Here is a 25,591-nt window from a genome sequence, read left to right on the forward strand (position 1 = left end):
CTTGACGTTATTCATCATTATTAGATAAGAGATAAGATCCTGCAGTGTTGTACAAGCTTGACATGTAAATAGTTTTGAGGGCTTGTATTTGCAGAATGAACAACTCCTTTCACCATGCTGCACCATTTTAGTGGACCAGTCATCACAGTAGGACCATCTAGTGGCTGTATTGTGTATTGATACACAATGCAGAGAACTGTTGGCAAGCTGTCAGTGTGTTTGGGAATGCTTGACAAAAAGTCTCAGGGGAACAACATGAGGGCTGTCTATTACGGGAAGTCGGAAACTCTCTCCAGACAGTACAATGCTGCTCTTCATCTGACAGTACAATGCAGCACCAGTCAGCTACTCCTCCTCCTTGCAGCTTCTGCTGCTCACAAAGGAGGTTCAGCGGTGCCTGATAGCAGCTGAGATGAATGACTCACTAAAAGGTTTCTTGCTTTTGATCATGTGAAACAAAATGCTCAATTGTTCAAACTTTCACAAATTTGTTTTAATTTGTAGTGAACATTCCACATTTTTTAACGGTACAAAAACACTGAAGTTCAATTAGGAAAAACTGTTCTGCCATTGAGTCGTCTTTTCTGATGCTTATAATGTTCGGTTATTTCTAATCTATGTCATCGAGGAGGCAATTAGGCACCAAGGTGAAAGTGGTGGTATTGTTTACATTACTTCAGTAACTGATGTACTAAATAAAGTGAAAAAAACTGAACTTTGAACTCCAGGTTTACCTAATAAAGTGATGTTTGAGTGTATATATTGGGCTGAATTATTGGGAAATATGTGTACGTTATATTCTATGTGTTTCTTTGGACAAGCCAGATAGTGGTAAGGATTGTGAGGAAAAATATATTTTCTAACTGAATGATATTTTGCAAGCAGTGATTCTGTAAAATTTTTGCTAGTGACCTTTTTAAAGTGTGTCACTTCCTGCTTGTAGTGAGTTTCATATAAATGTTTGAGAGGTCTGAACAGGTCAAATTTTCAGACATTTTACAGTAGAAAGAAAATTTTCTGAGACTGAGAATGAAAAGTAATAATCATACATCATAGTTTGAGCAACAGAATAACTTTTTCTTTGTTGACCAAACAAACTTGTGACGCCTCAAATTTGTATTGTGCCTTGAAGAGGTCCAAACTTTAAGTCTGAGAACCACTGCTTCAAAGGAAATTCAGGGGAGACATCAGACTAAAATACTAAAAGTGTGTGGGTATCTCTTGATCAAAGTTAAACAAGTCTGTGCTTTGTTGAAAATCACACAGACCAGTGATGCTGTCATCGAGGTCATCCTGCAGGATGGATAGTTAATAATAAATCAACTCCAAATTTATGAGTGCCGTGAGGGTGATTTTACTGGGAAGAATATAAATAATATATCATTTTATGAATCTTAGCTGGAAGCCTTGCAGCAGTGTTTGACTTTATTTAAAGAAACAAAATCTATGAGTCTGTTTCTAATCCCCTGTCAATGGACGAGCTGCAATTCTCTTGAAATCTGATTCAGGGAGTTAGATATGAGAGATGATTTTTCTCAATGAATTATGATAGAAAACACTGGACCACACAGACTGATTCATAAAAACTCTGCAGACGGTATCATTTCATGATTTATTGACATTTACTTTTTTCCACCATGGTTTCTCTTGATACCAATAGTATTTACCATAAAGTTTCTTTTTCATTTAAATTACATTTATAATTTTTTACTCACATACACATTTATTGTTTAATTTTCTTATTGCAATAAACAAGAGTAGCCAGAATGAGTCAGGTATTGCTACAATTCGCCATACAAACTCTGTCCCTCTGATAATGAAATTCAAAAATAACTTTATTGGCAAGACAAAAATTACACCATAGCTTCTCCAACTCTCTCTCTCTGCTCTGAGAGAGACTGAGGGAAGAATAAGGCTAAGGCTAGTAGCCTAAACACATCTAACATGAAATACCTGCCCAGAAAATAGGAATCTAACATTTATCTCCCAAATGTAAATAATGAGGATGACTCTCTGGGAATTACCACTTTATGAACATATCTGTGTTGCTACTTGACTGACCTACCAGGGACAATATTGCAGTATTTTGATTAGGTTGGGTTATTGATCAAGTCTGAAAGAATCCAGGATGATTGATCAATCTTCCAAAAACCAAATACGTGCAGGTTTTTCGTCCTCGTTATTGTGTTTCAGGCCACTTTATAGCTCCAGGTTGCCTCTGTCTCTGATTGGTGGGAAGTGGGGAGAGAGCAGGTCCCAACACACACTAGAATACATATGGTACACACACCAACAGGAAGGAGAGCACGGATCCTGGAATAGCATCTCACTCACAAAAATGAACTTGAAACATTACGTTCTGCAACAAAAAGAGCACAAAGGTGGAAGCTGACACCAAGCCAGCCTCTTCTTTAAGTAATGGCATTGATAATAATGTTCCTCAGGATTTTTCACTTTTCTCACAAACAGAAAAAAATAATGCAACTCAGTAAGTCCAAATAATAATAATACAAAAAGCCTGTTGAACAGATCTAGCTTTAATCCCTTGATACCTAGTGTTGTACCCTGTTCCCCAAGCAGTTCCCCGTAGTAAAAAGGCCCTTTAATATGAAGGGTCGGTCCCTATGCTCAGCCACATCTCTGTCTCTCTCTGTCCCTCTCTCAAACCCCTCCAGGACTTGTACTCCCCGTGGAAGAACAGAAAAGTCTGTCAGCTGGCGTGCTCCCAGTTTACACATGACTCCAGACAACATGTTACAACATGTCACAATGATAACAAGTCACTCCGATAAAAATTGCTCATTGCATTGCAATATTCAGACAAAGGTAAGACATTAGAGCTCATTGCTTCTCAATGAAAGGGCACAGTGTACATCTCGTTCAGAAAAGGGTGTTAGTTTCAAGCTGTCAGGCAAGATAGGTCTGCTGCTGCTTAGCAAGCTTTTGTGGCTCCCCACTGCATCAGTTGTTCTGCCTGTCACTTATATAATCCTCTATACCATAATTCCACCCCTTTCTTTGTTTCCCTTCATGGATGAAGTTATTAACATTTCCTACCTACAAAAATATTTTTTTTTATTGAGTTTTCTGTTTTGCTCTTTTTATATGTGTGATATAAATGCAAACCAACAGTCCCTACCAAACAAAACAAAGTGCTCACCAGTCTTTGTAAAGGAAAACAAATCATGGTGCATTTCATGGCTTTCAGTTGTAAGACAGGAAGTATCAATAGATGCCTTGGGCTGGATGTCTCGGCTCCCGCTCCGGGCGGCTTCCCTCAGGCTTCTGGCTTGGTTGTCACTCCAGCTCAAGATCATTTCTCAGAGAATGTATTTGGCTTTCATCTTCCTCTATTTAATTTGTTCCCTTTCAGCATCATAGTATAGGGGTGAGTGTTGATGTGTCTTCTACAATAAACTCATATGAACCTTTGGATATCAGTGAGGTGAGGAGGAGGACAAGGCAGGACAGGAATGGAAGAAGTCAACCCAGTGATGCAGAGGCCTGTTCCTGCAGGACCTTATGAGGTTTCAAGTAGAAACGACATAAATACATCAGTACACAGGGTCACACCTAAGTCATACCTGCCCACCTACATGGTGAATCACCCTGTGATTGAAGGCCTGGGTAATGTGAGGATGTCGATAACCTTTTTGAAAAGAGAACAAAAGTCTCGCTGAATATCACCTATGCTCTCTCTTGTACAATATTTCTCATTACTGTAAGTTAAAGCACAGAATTATTTCCATCAAACACCATCTAAGCTAAGAATTGGGTTTGTGTATTAAACACAGTACAGTATGTACCAGTGTGTGACTTCTGCTGCTCCCCTTTGGTGAGGCCCTTCTCTGACTGTTATGGGGGTTGTCAGATGTGCCCTGTGGTAGTTTTTGTCAGTACAGTCTATTTTAAAACATAGATTTGTTCAGGCCTGTGTGTGTGTGTGTGTGTGTCTGCATGCTGCCTGTGGTCAATCCATCCACTGACCCGTGCCAGCCCTCTTCTCACCTCACCCTCTCAGGAAATGACAGGCAGTGCAATCCCCCACAGTCACTTTTCTGCTCTCCTAACCTCTCCCCACCCAACCATCAGACATGTTCAGATGTGACTACCACCTGCCTGTCAGCCGAAGTCATGTTGTATCTAGCGAGGACCTAGTGTCACAAATTGACGAGCTGCTGGCCTCCGGCGCAGAGCAGGACATGTACAGTACAGTGGAGGCCGCCACAGTTACATGTGGCGCAAAGACCGATGAAAGCAGCTACCCTACTGACATAACATTATTGTCTTGGTTTTTGAGGTGCATAGGATGAGAAGAACACGTTGAGTCGTGATGAGAGGAGAAAACCAGTGTGGCCCAGAATAATTACGTAACACTACGTGTCGATTAGTGTTTCTAGAAAGGTCTGCATGTGTTTCTTCTGTAGCTATTGAGGCGGCCTCGATGGGGCCACATTGCAAAGGAGGGACCAGGGGAGGTGAGAAATGTACATGGGAGTTCAATGCATAATGAGTGTCTCTCCTCTGCCAACTCCATCTGCAGCTCACTCAGAAGTCTGTTGAAATGGAGGGAGAGTGAATGGAGAGTTTCAGGTAAAGGGAAAAAGAGAGACGTGTACTCCTTTCCACTGCTCTTTCCGCTGGCTATTCTCTCAGTCAGATATTTAATTGATTGGATTTTTTTTTTTTTCCCCTATCAATTGCTGTGTTGTTGATCACGTTTGTAGCTTCACAGTGTGCTTTTGGAGTGGATGTTCCTGACTGGCTGAAGTCAGAGGGTGATGTGTCAGTAAGGAGAGAAGAGGATTGGCCCGTGGGTGGTACGCATGGGCCCAGGGGCGGGTCTCAGGATGGCGTGGCTGAGAGGAGGACCTTGCAGGAGATGATGGTGCGGGTGAGGCGCAGAGGCAGCTGCACGGAGAGCCAGTGGGTTTGAGGACGCTGCGGCGGCCATTGCTGCGGCAACAGCCAAGGGGTTGGGCAGGAGCCCTGCGCCCAAAGCTTTGGTGAGATCCTTGGAGAAGCTCAAAGAAGACTGAAAAACAGAAATGAAAGAAGCACAAGTGAAGAGACCGAGAGTTAAAATGATGAATTTCAGAGGGTAAACACATACAAGGGAAAAAGATTTAGACCTTCCTCTTTTTAACTTTCATAATGCAGAGGCTTCAGTTCAGTGACTTGTATTATTTTCAGGAGGAGGACAAAGCCAGAAACAGAAATACTGATGGGCTTTTGTAGCAATCAAATCAACATGCTCTAACAGCTTCAAGGCCTCGCAGACCTCATGTTCTCAAGTATCACTGTCTATCTGGTCTGTGGATCTCAGGTTTGCTCTCTGCGTCACAGGAGCCAGAATTCGGAAGTGAAACTTGAAATGTTACCGTCAGATCTGCTACCCTGTGCTTCTTGTGTCGACTGAGGAGGGGGTTAGGCTTGCCCGCCATGCCGTCCCGGTGCCTTCGACTTGATATGTGCTGAAAGTAAAGAACCCAGGCGCACCAATTATTTTCACTCTGTGAACACATTTCCCATTACGTTAGACCATTTTTACAGTGGGCACTAACTAGATAAAACTTCATGGCATAAACAAAAAACACAGCTATGTGACGCTACAGAATTTTGTACAGTTGTGCTTTAATGAAAAAAATACATATTTGTTCTGACTAAATAATTATTGTTAGAATAAAATACTGAGCTTTTAGACATACATTTTGAAAGTCACTGTTTTTGTATGCAAGATATATTGTATGTAATCAAATGTTATTTTACACTCATCAAATCTTTTTGATCTCTAATCTTTTGGGGAATTAAAATTCTTACATATTCTTCTTCCTCCTACCTGTTTGAGTTGCAGTTCAGAGTTGACCCGCACATTGCAGATCTCACAGTGGAAGGTTCGTTCCTGAGTGTTGGGGTCCACTGGCCCCCCTCCCTGCTCTCCACTGGGCTTGGGGCCCAGGCGAGGATATGCCTTGATAGGGCCCAGCCCGCTCCGTGCTTCCAGGATAGTTTTGTGTTTAGTACCTGCAGGTAGACAGACAGACAGACAGACACACACACAAGCAAAAACACAGGTCAGCAAAGTCATTAACCAAGATGAAATTACATATTTAGAAGCTAATAGAACAGAATGAAATAATACAGCGGAGATGAATCACTATTTATAACACATGAGTCATGGTGCTTCCTCCTGTCTGGAGTAAAATGAGATCAGACAGCATTTCTCTGTAGTTCAAATTACTGCTGGAGGAACAATGACGGTGATAAATGTCAGGGCCTGGCACAAAAGAATATGTACCAATAAATAATCACATGATGTATGCACAACATACAAAATGTCAAGTTGTACAGCTAAGCTTTCACCACAAGAGTGCAGCAGTCAGACAGCTGTGCAGCTGGCGATCTGGAGGACGAGTTCGAAGCCCTCTCTAATGTTAATGTTATGTTAAGTGATTGATAATGTTAGATTCAGTGGAGTGGGTAGGATAGGGTCATACACTGTACTCTAGTATATTAAATCCACCACATGCCAATATCAGTGATTATGTTGGATCATTGAACCCTAATTTTCAAAATCAATAATTCTGGCTATAAATGTCAAAGTTTGGAGATTTCAGGCCATGTTATTATGCAGCTTATTCTAGTTTTAGGATGGAATTGCAATCAAACATTTGTAAGAGCATGACTTTTTATTCTTTCACTACATATTTATGTGATGAAATAGCACTATTTTACAAGCTATTAAAAACTGAAACTGTCTTACTGGGATCAAAAAAAGATTTATTGAACCTGATTGTGAATAAAGGTCATGCTGTATAAAACTTGGCGTGGTCATGTCTCAAAGCTATTCTTTCTGTTAACCATTAATACTGCTGAGCAATCAAATAGGTTCATTATGTTTCATTACAGATGAAAACAAATACAACAGACTTGTTTCCTGGACATAAAGCAATACAAATTAGAAACAGATGAATGTGATCTCAGATCTACCAGATGCCACCCTGCTATCAATCCAGTCATGATTCCAGAAATTCCAGACATGACAAAAGACCAAATTCTTCATTACCTACATTTTATGTACAATATAATCTATATATTTTCAACTCAGACAAATCCCATGCTATTTGGCTGCATTTACAAAGAAGACTACACGGAGAGAAGTGCTCTTGCATTCTGCATATTATTAAGAGTGTGCCAGAAAAGTTTCTCATGAGATAATCACGTTTTGTAAATTGGCTGAAAAGCAGTCTCTCTGCACTTAAAGAAAAGCCTCCCTCTGTCATTGGCTTTGACTTTGAGATATGAATTTGAGTCACTCTCTAAAATCCATTTGAAGAGAGTTAAGGTTACAAAAGAGGGAGAAATCATGCGGATAGTGGGGGGCATGGAGCTGCGGGCTTCACTGGGGAGAAAGGAGCTGGAATGACAAATTTTGCTTTTGGCCAAAAATGTGCTCTGGGGTGTCTGTTTTTGCCTTTGTTCTATTTTGGTCTGACAATGGATGGCCCAGTGGAATTTTTTTGGTCTTTGTAAGGTTGACTCATACAGTAAACCAACACACAAGTAAACAACATTAGAACACAAATACAGGCAATGGGTTGACAGGAAACTGTTGCATAAATGTTGAAATAAAATGACATAATGCATTTTTTTTTTTTTTTTTTTTACCTCTTTTGTTTTGTTTTTCTTTCTCTTTTCTGCAGTTCCTTCTGCCACGCACACTGTTCATGACTTGGTGTCTGCATGACATATGCTTTTATTTTTGAACCCTGCTAACATGCACAGTATTCATTTTGCGAATGAGTTAGAGTGATTGCTTCCAGATTGTTTTTCTGATAGAATTTCAGCTGTCTCAACTTTTAGTTGAACCTTGGAGCCAACTTGCTGCCAGCAGGCTGTGACCCAGGATCATGTTTAGAAGCCGTAATGTAATGTGTGTGATCTTTTGAATACTTACATGTGCATTCACATAGTAAATGGTGTGCTGGCAGGCAGATACAACACAAATTTATTGATGTGTCAGTGTAACAATGTTAAATAATTAATCAGAGCCTGAAAAGGCATGGACTATAAAAAGCCTTACAGAGGTTAATCTAGTCAGAATGGTGACACTGATGACCGCATTATTGATAGTACTTTATCCAACATGAAGAGGTATTTGTTGGCAGCTTTCATGTCTGGCTGAGCCGACTGGGGGTAGCATTACTCCCAGCAAGTAGGATACAGTTACATTCATTCATTGTGTGTTGCTTCTCCCTTTGTATCTTTCTTTATATATAGTTCATGTACGGGTGGGAGAATGCATATAGTTATAATTCTCAAAAGACAACGTGGATTCCCAGCAGATGGTCAGTGTCCTCAGGGAGATCAAGGTCAAAGAGAGACCTCAGTTAGTAGGGGAGAAAGGATTAAAGCCGCAAGCATCTCGGAGGTATTTGTAACCCTGAGAAAGTGTCGTCATGTGTGAAAGCTGTTTGACAGTGTTTGAACAGGCATTGTGGAGGCTTGACCCACATAACAGCCATTTTTTTTCTCTTATTTCCCTGCTTAAATCCCTTGTGCAGTGATTATGCGCCTTAACCATTCTCCTCTGCAAAATTTGTTCAAATGAAAAGGGGGATGATGGGGAAGGTTTTTCACGCAGCATGCTGCAAATGACAAGACAAATCATGATTCTTTGAGTTTGTGTGTGTATGTGTGTCTGTGTGTGGGGGGAGGATTTTTTTTAGAACAATCGGGTTTTTTTGAGAGCAGAGAGTGTGCTTGGGTGTGTGTGTGTTTGTGGAATGAGAGAGTGGACACACACACACACACACACACACACACACACACACACACACACACACACACACACACACACACACACACACACACACACACACACACACACACACACACAGACACACAGGTAAGGCACCTTGACAGAGCTCCTGAAACCAGGAGAGCAGTGCTCAGTTACAGGGATCAAGCATGTCAGTGTCAAACAGGTCATTTATCTGCCAATCAGTGTTCCTTGTATTGTAGTGTCCTCTACTGAGTCACTCTCAACCCGAGACTTTTACGAGGGGAATTTAAAAAAAAATTCTAAGTCAGGAGACGAGTACTCTTACAGTGAATGTAGTCATCTTTGTGTATTCGTGTTTATGTACAACTATGAGGAGCCCAAAGGATATTGCATTAACATGATAACCAGACATTTTACACTGTAAAATATACATACAGTATATACAGTTATATCTTGAGAGAATGTAAGGGCAAGTGTTATTAGATAACTAGTTAACAATAAAAAAATAACTTTATTTATGTTGCTGTATTTTATTTCTATGGCAAAAACAGAATTGTTAAACTTTCAAAGTTGGGAACTGCCGTTCCAATAAATTGCTTCTCTTGAACTGACCAATTTTTATTTTGCCACAAATTTCTTCCTGTCTGTTTGAATTATCTAGAAGAGTATTATTATTTTTTTTTAATCAACATTAACAACCAATGGAAATGTTTTAACATCTATTTTTGTATTCCATGTTACAAAGTCATAACAGCATCTTTAGAAATGCCTGCATATGACTTTCTTGGCAAAAATCTTCCAACACACAGGATGTGACACACTTTGTTTCCAATAACAACAACAGTGTGGTTTGAGTAAACAGAGAGGAATCCAGCTGTAGCTGAAAAGATGAGGGAGAAACTTCCAGCAACTCATACTTCACCAGTAACATGAGATCCAAGAAGACTGACGCCACAGTTAATTCCTCATGGTTTGATTGCCAGCTAATTTCAAGAAAGTGCTGCAATGTCAGTGTATGAGAGCTCACAGATTACCCACCTTTGTTGTGAGCCTCCAGCTGTGACAAGGAATTGACAGCCACTTTGCACAGGGAACAGTACAGCAGCTTCTTGGCCTTATCCTCCTCTGTCTCTGGATTGGATGGGCTGCTGGAGGCCAAGGTGCCAGCAGCTCCTGAAACTGGGGATCCGGATCCGGGATGCTCTGAGTTGGTGCTGCCGCTGCTGCAGCCTGGGGAGGAGGAGGTCGGAGGGATCAGGGCAGGAGTAAGGGTGGGAAGAAGAGGGCACACCGGCGGCACGGGGGAGTCCATGGGTGGGGTGGGTGGGGTCGGAAGAGGGGGAGGGGCCCCGGGGTCAGTAGGGGCCCGTTTAACTGTGACAGAAGCCGCGTTTCATCTGCAAAAACAAAGAAAGAAACAAAATAAAAGTAAAACATTTTTTTTTTAATATTACACGGTTCACTCAAATAGCAATGTGTTTTTTTGTGCTTCGTTGTTTTTAAACAATGAAGCAAAGTGCCCCTGAAAATATAACTATGTCTAACCACATCGTTAACCACTCCCAGTTGACTGTGGAAGGCCTGGTCTGCTCCATAGATCAGACAAACCAACATAAAGCTCTTGCATTCAGAGGAGCTTTTTATTTCCTATACTGTGGACTGTAATTGGTTAAAAACTGTTCCTTTTAATTAAAGTTACAAATAAAGTAGATCAGAGGAGGAAAACGTTTGACCCATGTGTATAAAGGGATGGCTACGTGTTTAATATGTCTCTGGCCGTTTTGAAGTTTTTAAGCCAATCTTTCACTGATGTGGTCTCATCTTATTGAAGTGTTTCCGAAGGGAGAAATAGGAAACTTCACCCTGTGCATGTTTTGACTCTGTCCCACACACCTGTTGTTTCTGGCTGAGGTTGAAGCAATAATGGCACTTGCTTTGTCACTGGGAAATACAGGAAGTCCAAAGAAAACATCATTAAGTGAGCTCCTCTCTGACTCTCTGCTCACTTTTTCTGGGTACTCTGTAGTTTCTTTTATCTAAACTCTTGTTGTTGCATGTTTTTGAATACATGAAGGTTTCTTGTTCTGTTTTTATCACAGAACATGTTTATACATATATTTCCAGACACATGTTTCTGGTCAGCCACTCCCATATGCAAGGCCTTCGGTATTCACTAAGCGGTGAGTGTTGGCTGAAAAAAGACCCCCTAAATTTGGGTGGGGTATTCAGAACTCCCCCCATCAGCAGGGACTATAGGAGGCCTTTCTCCAAACTCCACAGGATGTAGCGCCAAAGGCAGGCAGCAGAAAAGCCTCACTCGATCATGGCATTAAAGGGATAACGCGCAGTATTTCTGGGAAGAAAACAAATATTAACATTTACTGCCTGATTTCCTTTTAGGGATTCCCACATGTATTGTTATTTTGTCACATGACAGAGGCTGTGATATAGTTATTATTTTGCTCCACTCGAGAGTCTAATGCGACTATATGATAATTTGTGTATTTTGGTGTGGCTCCTACATTGCCTCATCTCTGATGAAGATGCCATTGTGAGTGCTTTCCATTCCACTGCTTTCCAAGATCAAAATTCCCTGTCTTTCCATATTGGAAGTTTCCAGCTGCAGAGCTGCTGGCAGCAAAAAGCATTTGTCAAACAGATGTTAAAAAAATGAATATTTCTTACTCCATATATGGCAATGAGGGCTCCATAAAGCGGTCCTGGATCAAAGTACTGTATGAGGGGTTTTGCTTTTGAGGTTTTATGACTCATAATGTGCCTTCTTTATCACAGCAGTGACTGAGCAGGTTAAGTTAAGTGCAGAGCAGCACTCTCCAGTGTTGTTGATGAGCTCTACCCACATGCAGGCATGTACTTCTTCACAATGCAGAGAAACATCCTGGCTCCACAGTGTTCATTACATGTGGTTTGAGTTAAAAATCAAGTGGGCGGGATTAGAGGTGGTTGGCCAAATAGTAACGAAGGATTTCATGATTCACGGTGGCCTGGAGGTCTGCCGTACCAAACCAACATCCAGTCACTGTTTCACCTTATACTGTACCACAGCGTATGTCTCCAACACTTATCCCCCTCAGAGCAAGTTCACCTTAAGGCTAACTCCCCCAGGATCTTTCTAGCCACAGTAATTCACCATAATCTGTCTCACCAATTTAAAATAATTTTTTTTACAGTTTTCTTCTTTGTCACATATATTGGCTAAATGAAAAGCAGGAAAGATGTATTCAACTCTGTCTAGCAGGTACAAATGACTATATTTTTGTTACAGTGAGAATCCCACTGTCAGAGGTATAACTCTGTAGTTAACTGACCTTTCTCCCTGCTAGCTGACCTCATAGCCAAACAGAAGAAGGTATTATTCATGGGGAGAGGTCAGCAGAGAGAGATAACTCGGTCCAGATGCTTTTCACTATAGTCTGGTGTGTCTTGTATTGCCTTAATCCACTTCAGGAAATTAAAACTATGTATAGTATGCAGTCCATGGGGAAAGGTTTTGTTGATAAAGCCATGGGATTTAATACAGACTAATTCAAATTCAGCCAGAAGAAATTGTTTCCCGCTACAGTCTTAGTTCATTCTTATTCTTAAGTGTAAGATTTTCTATAGTCTACAATAAATCTGAAAATGTAATTGGACGACAGTATATTGAGGAGTGCCTACGTAAGCAAATGTTCCTCATTGTACACACAATGTAAGCGATCCCACAAGGCTTCGAAACAAAGAGTAAGCTTTTTGTTTATATATTAAATATAAAGTAAAAGAGCATTACTGTTGTAATGAATCCTATGTGTAGGTGGAACATAATGCATGGTGCATACTCTATATATTTTAAACGTCAAGTGAAAGGGATGTAATTTAAATCAAAGTAAACAGATTACAGTGGATTGCAATATTTTGAGTTACAAGTCATCATCCCACTGCTCAAGCAAAAATACCACGAGGATTACCAAAGGGTTTGGGATTTGACTAGGTGTGAGGATAGCAGTTTGAACATGTGTGTGTGTGTGTGTGTGTGTGTGTGTGTGTGTGTGTGTGTGTGTGTGTGTGTGTGTGTGTGTGTGTGTGTGTGTGTGTGTGTGTGTGTGTGTGTGTGTGTGTGTAAGTGTAAGTGTTAGACAGGATGACTCCATCTGCCACCAATGCCCCCACCATGCCCATTCTTAATGATTAACGAGTTACGAAACCCAATGCTGGCCTTACAAGAATTGAGCCACATTCATAATGCATGTGGGTGCCTTTTCCCAGTCTGGCCTGCATCTATATCCTGAGTCAACCACACACACATGCACAGTCATGCAAATTATGTTGATCAGGTACTGTTATTTCAGGTAGATTTGATCAAACTGCACACAGACAAAAACCTGGGAAATTCCCATAAAATGTAAACTCCAAGACCAACAATAAATAGATGGAGCATGAAAAGCACATCAACTCTGTGTAACTCAATACCACAGCCACCTAATAGCCATGCAACCCAAGCCCTCACATGAAAGTAATCTGTTTAATTGACCTTGGGTGTGTGTGCGCCTGTGAATGTGTGTGTGGACTAAAGAGTGCTATAATATCAGGGTTGTTTTAACAGGGCCCTTCCTTAGAATGGGAGTGTCAGAGAACAGAGGGATACAGAGGAAGGGAAGGAGGGAGGGAGGAGCAGAGTTTCTCTCCAATATAACAGCTGCCTCGCCATCCACCGCAGGCCTTGCCAAACCCTCAGCTCACCAATCCAAATCCCCCAAAGCCAAGGGCCTCCTCTTTGGGGGCACTGCTAACCACGGACCCCTTTGAGGACTGCAAAGCACATGACCTGCCGTAAAGATGAAGAGGCAACAGCATTCAAACAGTATAAAATAACCTTTCATTGTTTTAGCCATCAGGAAGGTCTTAACATGTCCTGTTTATGGTCATCACTGTTGACTGCATTTGCTATGCTAATGTGAAGTGATGTAGTATAAAAGTGAAGGTCATAATACCAATGATAAACTTGGCTACTACTGCATCATAGATAAATGTATCAGACTGCACTCTGATATTGCATAAAATCTGAGCTCAGTAAAAGGCCCATTCACTGGAAAAAAAAAATCACTTAACATCAACAAATGCTGCTCTATGTTATGAGGGTTTTGCACTGTGGGAAATCATCTCCTCATTCTTCTATTTGTTTGCTTTCATGGGCCTAACCACATTGTTTGTGTATGTGTGCATAAGTGTGTACATGAATTAGGTGTACAATTCAATGTGTGTCTGTCATTTTTATTGTAACTTCCACAGGGTGAACTGCGTTAGGCTCCACAGCCCAAACCGCAGTGTCTGTCACCCAGACTGCTTTCCCAACACACAGCTGCCTGCTCACAGAGATCTGTCCCCCAACCATGGAGCAGAGGTTCACACTGGGGTCATGCATATACACACAGACACACACACAGAGAGAGAGAGAGAGAGAGAGAGAGAGAGAGAGAGAGAGAGAGAGAGAGAGAGAGAGAGAAAGAGAGACTCACAAGCAAGCATGCAGCAAAATCAAGGTTGCAAGGTCACGAGAAAGAGTCTTGGATGGAAAAAGGCATTCTTTCACATGTTGCTACTTTCAGATTTTGATCATGGCAGGCTAGATTTGGCTCCACATGCAGTTGGAGTTCGCCACAGGAAGTCTCACTAATGCGGACTAGTCTTTAGATGACCGGAGATCTCGCATCAGGGAGGAGAGTAAAAAGGACTGGTCCACCTACTTCTCTGGGACCAGCTAGCATAAAATCTTAGGTGTTATTTCCATGGATAGAAAAAGACAGTGAAATGCTAAGGCCCTTGTTGTGGCATGCTGCATAGTGGCCTTTATTTGACCTGAGTTTCATCTTTTCATTCATGGTGTTTGCTCTGTGCCCTCCCATCAATAAGGTGGAAATGCCTGGTAAACAGGCAGCTACAGAAACCTTTGTAAATGTCACCAAAACATGGCAGGTCTATTCATTGCCAGGTGTTTGGTCCAGGGACAGAGTGGTGACTCTGAGGGAATGGAAAATTCTGGGTGGACAGAGGAGAAGGGCAGACGCACACAGTATCCAGCCTCTGAATTATAGCTCAAAATACAAAGATGAGCCAGACAGGGTGAGATGAATTAAGACAACAGGGACACAGCTAAAGGCCTTCTGCTAAAGAAAGACCTTGCAATGCCTTGATCATGCCTTACTAACTAATAAATTAATCTGTCAACCATGAATTACTTTTTATTAAAGTCAGATCAGCTGCTGTCTCTGTCCCTTTCAGATGCTGGCTTAGATTCTAGTCTGTCAGACTCTTCCACATCTTTACTTTTCTCAATCAGTCTTAGCACTCATTACCACCACGTGGGAGCTCAGGCAATGTGGTCTATTTCCATTCTGTGGCAAATGGTGTGTTAGCTCAGTCAAGGGTGTGTAAAGACACACACAAATATATATACACTTCACAGTCGGGTGCCTTGAAAAGATGCCAACGAACTGCCATGTTGTTGTGCCATGTTCTATGCCAACTCACCTGCTCACAGTCTAAATGGATGGACATCAAATCAGTTTGACATTGCTGAGCTGAACAAAGTATTTCTGTGGTTTATCTGTACTAATAGTGAGGATTGTCTCTGGCACAGTAATATGCTTCCTCTTCGATCAACTTGTCATTCAGACAGATGTTTGGTTATCACGTTAATGAGTCTACTTCTGTCTGTGCTACTATGTCTGCTCTTCTCACAAAATGCAAGTGATTGTAGTGAATACACACTGTATTGAATGTAATATAGGTTATGTTATAATTTTATTTGAGATTAAATTCTTGATTATTCAAACTTTTTGAGCTTATTGGAAAATGGGGTAAGATTACCCATGAACCTGCTTCCCTTTAGTCATGTGATCGTTGGCTGTTTTCATCAAACATTTTCCAGCTCTTGATAACTGTAGCAGCATGCAGACTGACCCACTGCTTTGAAGTTAAGACTCAATTTAATTGAGTAATGTAATTTCATGTGTCCAGAGCAGTAGTGGGAATGTGTCACACTTTTAGTAATCAAAGTACTTCTTCAGTTAATTTTTTTTTCTTCCATATGATAAATACTTGTAATACCAACGGCTATAAGATATGCTGCAGTCAAATCAGACTGCATGCGGAGCTGAGATTCTCACAAGAAAAAACAATACATTGCCAAACCACTGTGATTGGATGCCTTTGTTATTCTTGTATTTGTCCATTTCATTTTGCAGTGAAACCATAAGCCTCTGAACAAACTGCATGGATTGGAAGGATTATTTATACAACAAGCCTCACACCAGCACTTTTTTTGTTTTCTACTCCTGGTAGTCTTTTCTGTTCTCTCACCTGCTTTGCTGGACTCACTCTCTGGGCCAGTGGCAGGGGCTCCAGGCGGAGATGGGGAGGAGTTGGGGGGCAGAGTATGAGGCTTGTCCCCGTCCTGAGGACGACTCTTAGAGGTCTCAATGCCTTTGACTCTCCTGGCATGGCGGTTGCCTTTGTAATGGGCTTCTGCCTGGCTCTAAAGAAGAACATGGAAAAGAAAACACATTTTTGTAGTAGGTAAACACAGATGGCAAGAGGGAGACAACAGGTTGGATTAGAGTCACCATGATACCTGCACATGCATGCATGTCAGTGTGATAGCGTGTTATTCAATATACTCTGGGGACTAGAGCCATGACAGGCAGCAGGCACATGTACAATTGATAGATAGATTACAAACAAAAGATAACAAAAATGATGCAATGATGACATTTGAGACATTACAGACCACCTATGCTATAAGATAGAAAATATCCAAGTCTACACATGTTCATAGCTTTACTCATTTTCATTACTACCAGTCATTTTTGACATTATATATTGGAAACAAACCATTTATCAGCCCCTACTTTCAGTCCACTCCAAAGAAATAAAGAATATTGAATATCTGACCCCTTGTCCCTTATTTGTCTTCTTGTCAGGTTTTTTGAATTTACATTGAATTATAATGTAGCATAGTCAGACAGTACATGTACACCTGTTTTTGGATCATCAGTTTGTCGACATTAGACATGACTACTCTGGCTTTAAAGTTTAGACATGCATCTTCTGCAGTGTAAACCGTACACTGCACACACTGTAAACCCTGACAGCACTTGGCTCCAGCTTTCATTACTACAGCCATTCTGACAGGCATGCCAAGGGGAGTTAAACTTGGGGTCACTAGGATGCCACTTCAGCATGGAGGGCCCATTAATCCATCGCTGACACTAACTTCCCTCTTATAACACACTCACATTACTACAGTATGCATATTATCAGTGTGAGCCTGGCATACGTGGGTTCCTACAACATAAATACTGTGATGAGTTTTAGCTGCTAGCTGGACACAGTCAGGCTCTTGCACAATCTCTGACTTAATTCCTTGCCTATCGAGTGGTCAAAATCTAAATATACACAGTACCAGGCAGCAAAGTCGCTGTCTGTAATATTTCACAGTAATCCTAAAAAGGGGATCTGCACTTTAAGTCGGGAGGTTTTTCAGGGACTGAACATCCTCCTACATTCTAGCCTAGAAAAAAAAAATGGTGCAGAGATCTATTACAGAAGCCAGTGTGGCTAATCTCCTGATGAAAGGCCAGCTCCTGGCTAATATGTTTGTTCACAGAGTAAACAACAGAGGTGAGTCATTTGTCAGGAGACTACCGGGACATCAGGGGAGCCTAGTCTCTTGTCTCTATGTGTCTGTACTGAGGTATGTGAGTCACGGACCACATGGCGGATGAGATGTAGGGTTGCTATACTGAGCTGTCGCCAAAAGTCTGGCTTTACATTATAGAGGCTATAAAACAGAAACACAAATCAGTTCCCTGGCACACACATACACACACACAGGTGGGAAGGAGGAATTTGTGCAACTGCATTTGACATTGGTTCATCCTGTCTTTATCTCCCCTCTATCACAGTTAATGTGACCCTCCATGAAAAACACAAATAGGCTCCTTGCTTATACAGACAGATGATGTCAGTCCTGCACTTGACTCCACAAATACATCAGCCGGTGTGCCATGACATGTGCTGTGTCGGCCATATAATTGTATCAAGAGGCCAATGATGAAGATATTTATTAAGTGGCCGGATTACAGTTAGTTTGCCAGGGAGATACTGTCTTTATGAGCAGCTGACAGCTGCCGTAGGTGCTGAAAGGCTAGAAGAAATTGACTGACACTTGGGACACCACATTGACCACAGGCTCAAGTGTGGAGATAGACCGGCTTGGCAAAGCAGGCAAAGGGTGATGAGTAATGTCACTGAGCCCTGTTGTGTATGTTTGCCGTATGTGTGTGTCTGATGGCCTCTCGGACGTGAGCTGGCACGGTAAACCTTTGGCATCGGCTGCAGTTAGTAAGAAGATCATATGTTTTGTGTAAATCATGTCGACACACCGGGCAGTAACTACACCCTGTCAAAGGGGTCTTAAGGAGCTGCTCTAGCAAAGCCGGCAGATCAAGGTGGAGAGAGCTGCGGAAGGGAAAAGCGGAGCGGGGTGGGAACTGCTGAAAGAGAAGTGATCTCTCAAAAGAAGTATTGAATGTGGGGAGATAGAAAACTATATCGTGGTGCATGGCAACACTGCCATAGAGTCTTTCTTCACTTCTCCCACCAAGCCAAAGGGATCAACTGCCAGGCAGCTGAGTGTCAGTGTGGGGTCCTCGATGGAGAGGAGGGAGAGAGAATAAAGGGAAGATGAGGCAGACATGATGCCAAGCGAGGGAACTACAAGACAAGGAAGGAGAGCTGCACTGAGGATGGGAATGAGATAAGAGACAAAAATCTCAGAGACAGGAAAACCTGCACCCCTTCAGTCTGTGATGCCTATTTCATTATGCAAAGGGTTCAAACTGAACAAGTGCCTTCCAACATGATTATCAAGCTGAGGGAAAAGCTGCGATGTTAAAGCATAGCTACTGTACAGCTGGAGCTTCACATGAGACAAAGAGGAAGAAAAAAGGATACGGGACAATAAACAAGCAGGAGGCAGAGTGGAGGGGGTTGAAAAGGGAGGAGGAGAGCAATGAGGGAGCGAGGAAGAGGATGAAAATAAGAGATGCATATCAGCCTAGTTCTGCTGCAGCAGCTGTGACGTTGGTCAATGCAGCGCCCCAGAGCCTGTGATGTCACTAATGCAGCATGCCACCAAGGTTATTCTGCATAAACCACCATTTAGCACCTCGCACAATGCAGGGACGATGGGGCACAAGCCCTCCCCCATCCTTCCCTCCTGTCCTTCCCCTCCAAGTCTCCTCTCTACCACTTTCCCAAGATGCACTGGGGCTGTCAGAGCCAGACACTATGCCATGCCCTTGACGAATGCATCATATAATAAGCAGTGGCAGGCAATTTTAGGCATTTCCACACTGTAAATAATGCAGCATGAGAGAGGGCAACAGATGGAAAGAGCAGGAGAAGGTTTCTGAGAGAGAGAGAGAGAGTCAGGCAGAGAAAGAGAGAGGCACAGTGGAGAAAGATCAAATGAGATGAATGAATGATGGAAAAATTATGTGTGAAATGAGGGGAGAAAGGGGTGGGAGCAAGAAGACAAAGCTAGATCTTTGGAAGACAAAGGCAGTGATCATGACCTTACATGGTAAGCCCCTCATAGCTTTCTTTCACCTGAGCAACCCAAGCAGTTCTCAGATGGCAGATAAAGACATAGAATGTCAACATCAAGGGCACAGCCCGAACTGGAAAATGAGGCAGCGAATGCAGCACAGAATTCTACAAAATGTTTCACCAATGAAATATCAAATATTAATCTTTTCTTCAAATTATGTAAAAGAAAACATTGTGAGTGGGAAGTCATTCTGTTACAATAAGGAGAAAGTTTTTTTTTTTCTCTTACCAAGCTTAGTAGGAGAGCACAAACAACACAGCTGCCATTTTGACATTGCTGATGTACTGCAGTGTTCTTTTCTCTTGTGTACACAGGAAATGAAAGTGACAGTGACAGCAGAAAGTTGGTGTAGTCCTGCACATCACAATCTTCATAATTCACGGGTTTGAATGCATGTACATAACGAGCAGACCAAATGTTCATAGATACCGTATATGTATTCTTTCACCTTAACAATTTTTACTTCATCTGAAAAGGTTTTGGAAAATCGATATCTTGGAAATTCTATGGTAATAGTTTTTTTTTTAATCTGCCCTCTTGGCAAGGTCTTGAAAAAAATAGGTTTGATTAGTAACATTTTATTTAAAGTGAAGTCACCCAGTCAATGGCAGTGTGATGGGAGAAGACTACGGCCTGATATCACTGTCATGATCATGTCAGTCAAAGACAAAAAAAGACAATGATTCTCTGACAGGTATATTGTAGCCATAAACAGTATTCTTCTTCTCACTCAGCACATGCTCTCCAGACAGAAATGCTCTTCCCTGTATCATAATGTAGAGAACTGTGCTCGTTTGAGTTGTATATTAGCCTGCATATAATGCAAACAATATTGCAGATTCTGTTCCCTAGTATCTGGACATTTTAAGTGCTTCTTTTCTAACTGTTTCTTTTTCATAATTAAAGCAACATTTAAAAACCATAAAATCAAATATTAAAAGTTTTTAAATTCTTCATTGATTTACTGTCCTAACTTAATCCAACAGGACACGTCTTCACTAAGGAAGCCAATATCCAATCGCTAGCGACGGGTCTCAAAGTATTTCATTATATAAACATCCCAGTCCCACTGTTTCCTGTTGCCTGTGAAGATATAGAGCAGAGAAATCTGCTGCAAAGAGGAGGCTCCAGATTACAGCCCTGCAGCTCCCTCACCACACAAAAACCATGATTGCAGATCTGAGGAGTATATATAGCACCGGTCCACTCCTTAATGTTGTGTATTGTGGATGGATGTACGCCCTGGACCTGAAGTCTGTACCACTGAATAGGGAGAATCACAGCCAAATTATACACTACACACTTAACATTTGGCACTGATGTTGTCACGTGTCTATCCTATTCGTCTACACAACAAAGAAAAGACAGAGAAAGATTTGGCATCACCCCTATTAAAATACTCACATGATTTTTGATTTCGTTAATTTGTCATCAATCATGTATGCAAGTTGCCCATGGGTAGAATATGCAATTAAACTCCAATTGTGAATTTTGATAAACTGCACCATCTGGACAAACAGATGAAGTTGCTGTTAAAATTAATTGATAGCTCTTAACAAAATCCTGAAAAGAACAACTCTGCATTTAATTTAAAAGAGATTCTTACTTCATGCTAATGCCACATGTTCAAGACCTCAGTCAAACTGTTGTCAAGCTACAGAAAATCTAAAATTCTATTTCTCACTCTCAGCTTCAGAAGCAGCTTTCAAGGCTTTGTGCTTCAGTGATTATTACTTCTACTAACTCTTCGCTCCCTTCAAACAAAATAAATTCCAGTGGGGTCGCAACTGCCAAAACATTTGCTACATCATCTGTGTCAATATCCACTTTTAGAGAGAGTAAACCAGGCAAATAGTGCTCATACACAGTCCTAAGGAAAAGATGTACATATATGTAGAGAAAAATACAACATATGTAATGGTATGTGGGAAAGGAAGACAACATGAGAGCTGGAGGGACAATGAGGCACTATGTGTTGTTGTTTCTGTACCTCTGAGTTGAAGCGGATCTGGCAGACGTTACAGGAGATGACTGGCCGCTTGGTCTTGACCAGAGGAACTCCGAAGGTGTGGTTGATCACGGCCTTTTGCACCGGGTCCATCTGCCAAAGTGAAGGACAAGGGAGGAGAGCAGAAATCTGTGAGCTATAATTCACATTCTGTAGATCTGTGAAGTTGATAGGCCAATCTATCACAAAGATGGGAGGTGTGAATGTGTTTTGACCTCTACCTCTCATAGTGGAGGTCAGTGTGAAAAAGAGAAGTCCACATTCTTTCAAGTTAAGAGACTGAAACTAAATGGCCACATGCAGGCTGGATAAAGTGCACATACAAGAGTGTTTACAGACTCTGTCCAGTGTTTACTATATGTCTGTGTTCAGCAAACAGTGGTGAACAGTGTTGACAGCATGTTGCTACAACCGAGACACCAGTTGCATCCCCAAGCTCAGGCATCTGTTCGTTCTGATCCAGACCACGTTGAAGCATCATACGGTCCCTGCACTAATTGTTTCAGCTGGGACGTCCATCATCTATGTAGCGTTAAGCACCTTGTGTAAATTTAACTAACTCGCTTAGCAGCCCTCCAAACGTGCCAGTGGTTAAGCCCCCTGTATAAATGTTGTCCCAGACACCAAAGACCCTGCCTGTACTAATCTAAAAGGGCTCCATTCCAATTATGTATCTGTGTTTGAAGCTGAATTTATCAAGCAATCATTGTTAGTTGACCTTAGCCTTAGTCTGGATTTCCACCACCGACAACTGTCTGGCACATGTCTGCAGCTAAAGCAAGCAACATCTATAAAAATGTATCAATTTATTGGTGAACAAAGAGAATGAAGAACAACAAAAGTTGTGGTCTAAAGAATAAAATGGCTAAGATGTCTGGTGTTGTGAATTCATGAGGCAGTGAGGGAATGTTCCAGAGAGTCCTCCAAGTCTAATGCAAGCCTGCTGGTTCGGAGATCCAGAATATAACTGAATCAGTTTAGTTCATTCCTGCGTTTAATTTGGCTAATCACCAAGCGTTCCCTGAAGCTATCTCACACCCAGAGCCATAGTCTCATCTAATATACAAATGGCTCAATGGCCCAAAGAGTGACGGATAGGAAAGAGTGGCGGAAATGAATATTTTCATTACTCAAGCACAAACAACTGCAAATTTTGCACAGTGCTTGTTACTCAGCAACTCAAACATAAAGGGGGATGGAGAAACACACCATCTGGAGGAGTGAATGAGTGAGACAGAGGGAGAGGAAGACGGATTGGGACAGATAAAAGATAGTAGAAAGTGAGGGAGAAATGGGAAAATGTCCAGAGGGAGAGAGAGAGAGGCCCAGGCCATCCTCACATCACACATTCTTATCTCATTTGGCTCTTTTTCCCATACTCCTCGTTCCATGACTCCCTCTATTTCTCTCCCCGGAAACAGTCTATTGCTCTGCTGCTGCTGTGAATTCAAATAGATAGTGGGGTGGAATTGGAGGAGTTATTGAGCAATGGTGATTAACTGCGTGAACATACACAACAAGTATAGCTCAGCTTATATGGCTTTGCATTATCCACCTCAAGCCAACTCAAGGACCGCAATAAACCAACCATTTATATCAACAATCAACTCACTGTTTCAGGCACTGGGTGTCCATAATGTGACCTGCTATCCCACCCCTCTGAAGAAAGTTTAACAAGAGGCTGCACAGGCCTGGTGGAGTAACTGTACATGAATCATGGCTGCTCCCCAGCCACTCAGTCCAATAGTCTGGGTGTGGGTCAGCGATGATCCATCCAGTCGTTTCAGCTGTTCAGAACACAGTCCAGCTGCCAATAAGCCTTTTTGGAAGGCAACTCACATGCCTTCTAACCCAAGTGCTCTCCAAAACATTTACTCATGAAATAGGAGCAGAGCACTATGATGTAATCGCAGAGGGATTTTCCAAAACTCACTCACAATTTTGGGATTCGATTTTTTTTATTAATATCTCTAAAATCTATTAAGTAAATGATACATATATAAATGTCTTGACAAATAATATAAATGTCATGTCAGTATGAAGTTGTTTGAATGTGAGAGGGATGTGAGAGCTCTGGCAGATGTGGGAAAACCACATAGACCACTGACTTCAGCATCACTCTGTGGGCATGTCAACAGCTCCACAGGGTCTGAAGACCCAAAAACTTATTCTGTGGAGAAACATAATCCAAGTATCACCCGGCACTGCCCCACAGCATACCCTGGAACTCACCGACATCTCATTTTTCATGTTTTTCACTTTTTCTTAGTTTCTTTCTTTTCTTTTTCTTATGCACGTTTGATTAATTCCCTGAAACAAAATGTTTGGAACGGTTGAATTCCATCAGTAAAGAATGCACCGCTTTGTGATTCTCAGCAGAACCTATCTGGCGGTCACAGTGAGGTCGCCACTGTGCCAGATGAAAACAGCCTTTGATGCACCAGCTCCTCACTACTTTTGAGTTGTGCCCAAACACAGTTGGGTGGAGAATAAAACAAATTGTGAAAAGCTCCAAGAATTTGGGTACTCACCTTCTTCTCCTCTGTGTCTGTAGAAGCTTGAAGCTGCATTGGTCCTCCTGTGTGTGTGCTGCTGCCTGAGGTATGTGTTTGGATCTCAGCATGTGCGAGACCGAGAGTGTGTAGTGCACCTTCCTCACTCATTCAGCCTACTAGTGGATATTCAATGCAGAATACAGAATAGCTCACAAAAAAATATAAACAGGGCTTGTTCCTAGTGATGCATTGCCAGCAAAGGTTTCTTTGTTTTTCTTCCTTTTATCACACTCTGCTTCTCTTTGAGATGCTGCAACAGAAATCACTCCCCTTTTTGTTTTAACACATGACCTAACAAGTGCCTGTTCCTTATGTTCAGCCTCCTCCTCCTCTACTCTCAACTACTTTCTATCTCTCTCTGCCTAGCACTTCCTTGCAGTGCATTTCCCTCTCTCCCTGCTTTCCAGTTTTCTCCTCCCCCTGCTCTCTCTCTCTCTCTCTCTCTGTCTCTCTCTCTCTCTCACTCTCACTCTCTCTCTCTCACTCTCTCTCACTCTGCCCCATTCCTAATGCATACTCAATCTGCCCAAATGCAGCCAGGACTGTGTGTGTGCCCTGCTGTCCTGCTGTCCTCCTGCGTGACTCCCACTCTTCCCCAAGTTCACATTATCTATCAAGTGTCATGACAGCCACTGGAGCTTCTGCCCTGCCCACCAATCCTCCCAGTCACAAATAAATAAAACTCTGTACTTGCTACAGTGGTTTGAAGACATACAGTATGGGATGGCTTTTAGCCAGACATAATTGCATAGAGGATTCATAAGACCACATGAGTCGCTGGATAAAACCACAATAGATAGTTTTTATTTTGATTGCTCATTCTGAACAGGGAGTCAACAGGAATGATGAACTATCAGTCAATTGGTCTGAGATGAATGTAAGTGCTGCACTTCAAGGGTTGTGACAGAGAACCTGTGCTGTTGAAAATCAAATCGAGTTCTTCAGGAGGAGAGTAGAAAAAGCAATGAACGGAGGGTGGATGGCAAATCAGACTCAACAAGTGCGCACATGGCTTTGTGTGATTAGATCGCATGGAAATTCCTGGTTTTGTATCCTTAGAAAAGCCTACATTAGTGCAACTCAGCTCAGAGGTGTATGAGCATGTGTCTATATCAGGACCAACTGCTGCAGATAAATAATTCAGCCTTGTCACTGTCTACAGGCACATTGAGCCAGACAGGCAGGTAGAGGACAAATCACATTAGAGGACTATTAAAGCTCTATATGGATTTAGGAGAGGCAATTCCTCTGCTATGGGGCTAACAACCTTCAATGTGAAGTAGAGTCTCATTAAGATTGTACAAACTCAGCACAGATCACTTATTAAGTCAGAATGATAGGATAACAAGCTGCCAGCTCAGTGCAGGGACATTTCTCAGTGTTATTGCAGCTATAATGTTGTGTCTTCATTGGAATATTATGCATATCCAAATTTGTCACAGTGTGTTGGTGCAGAAAAGCACCAGGAAACATCTAAGACACTGAAAATGGTATGTGAAATAATCCTAGTTCACAAGCCATAAAAACAATCAGTGATGTAAACAGAGGTACAAACAATTACTGTAGGTCTTCCT

General features: G+C 41.8%; 1 protein-coding gene across 1 annotated transcript in view; it reads right to left on the reverse strand.

Annotated features, from left to right (window-relative positions):
• Window positions 1–1,598: 1,598 nt before the first annotated feature.
• Window positions 1,599–25,591, reverse strand: part of znf385a (zinc finger protein 385A) — a 60,811-nt gene continuing 36,818 nt past the window's right edge. The window contains 7 exon segments of the mRNA XM_069688620.1: window positions 1,599–5,035; window positions 5,382–5,474; window positions 5,840–6,024; window positions 9,824–10,129; window positions 10,132–10,182; window positions 16,142–16,316; window positions 21,445–21,555. Of these exon segments, the coding sequence (XP_069544721.1) occupies window positions 4,787–5,035; window positions 5,382–5,474; window positions 5,840–6,024; window positions 9,824–10,129; window positions 10,132–10,182; window positions 16,142–16,316; window positions 21,445–21,555 (1,170 nt within the window). The 3' untranslated portion in view covers window positions 1,599–4,786.

This window comes from Brachyistius frenatus, unplaced genomic scaffold (genome assembly GCF_029030835.1).
Source record: "Brachyistius frenatus isolate BFR_SWC_R1_liver_20210118 unplaced genomic scaffold, ASM2903083v1 Contig_6, whole genome shotgun sequence".
Lineage (NCBI taxonomy): Eukaryota > Metazoa > Chordata > Actinopteri > Embiotocidae > Brachyistius > Brachyistius frenatus.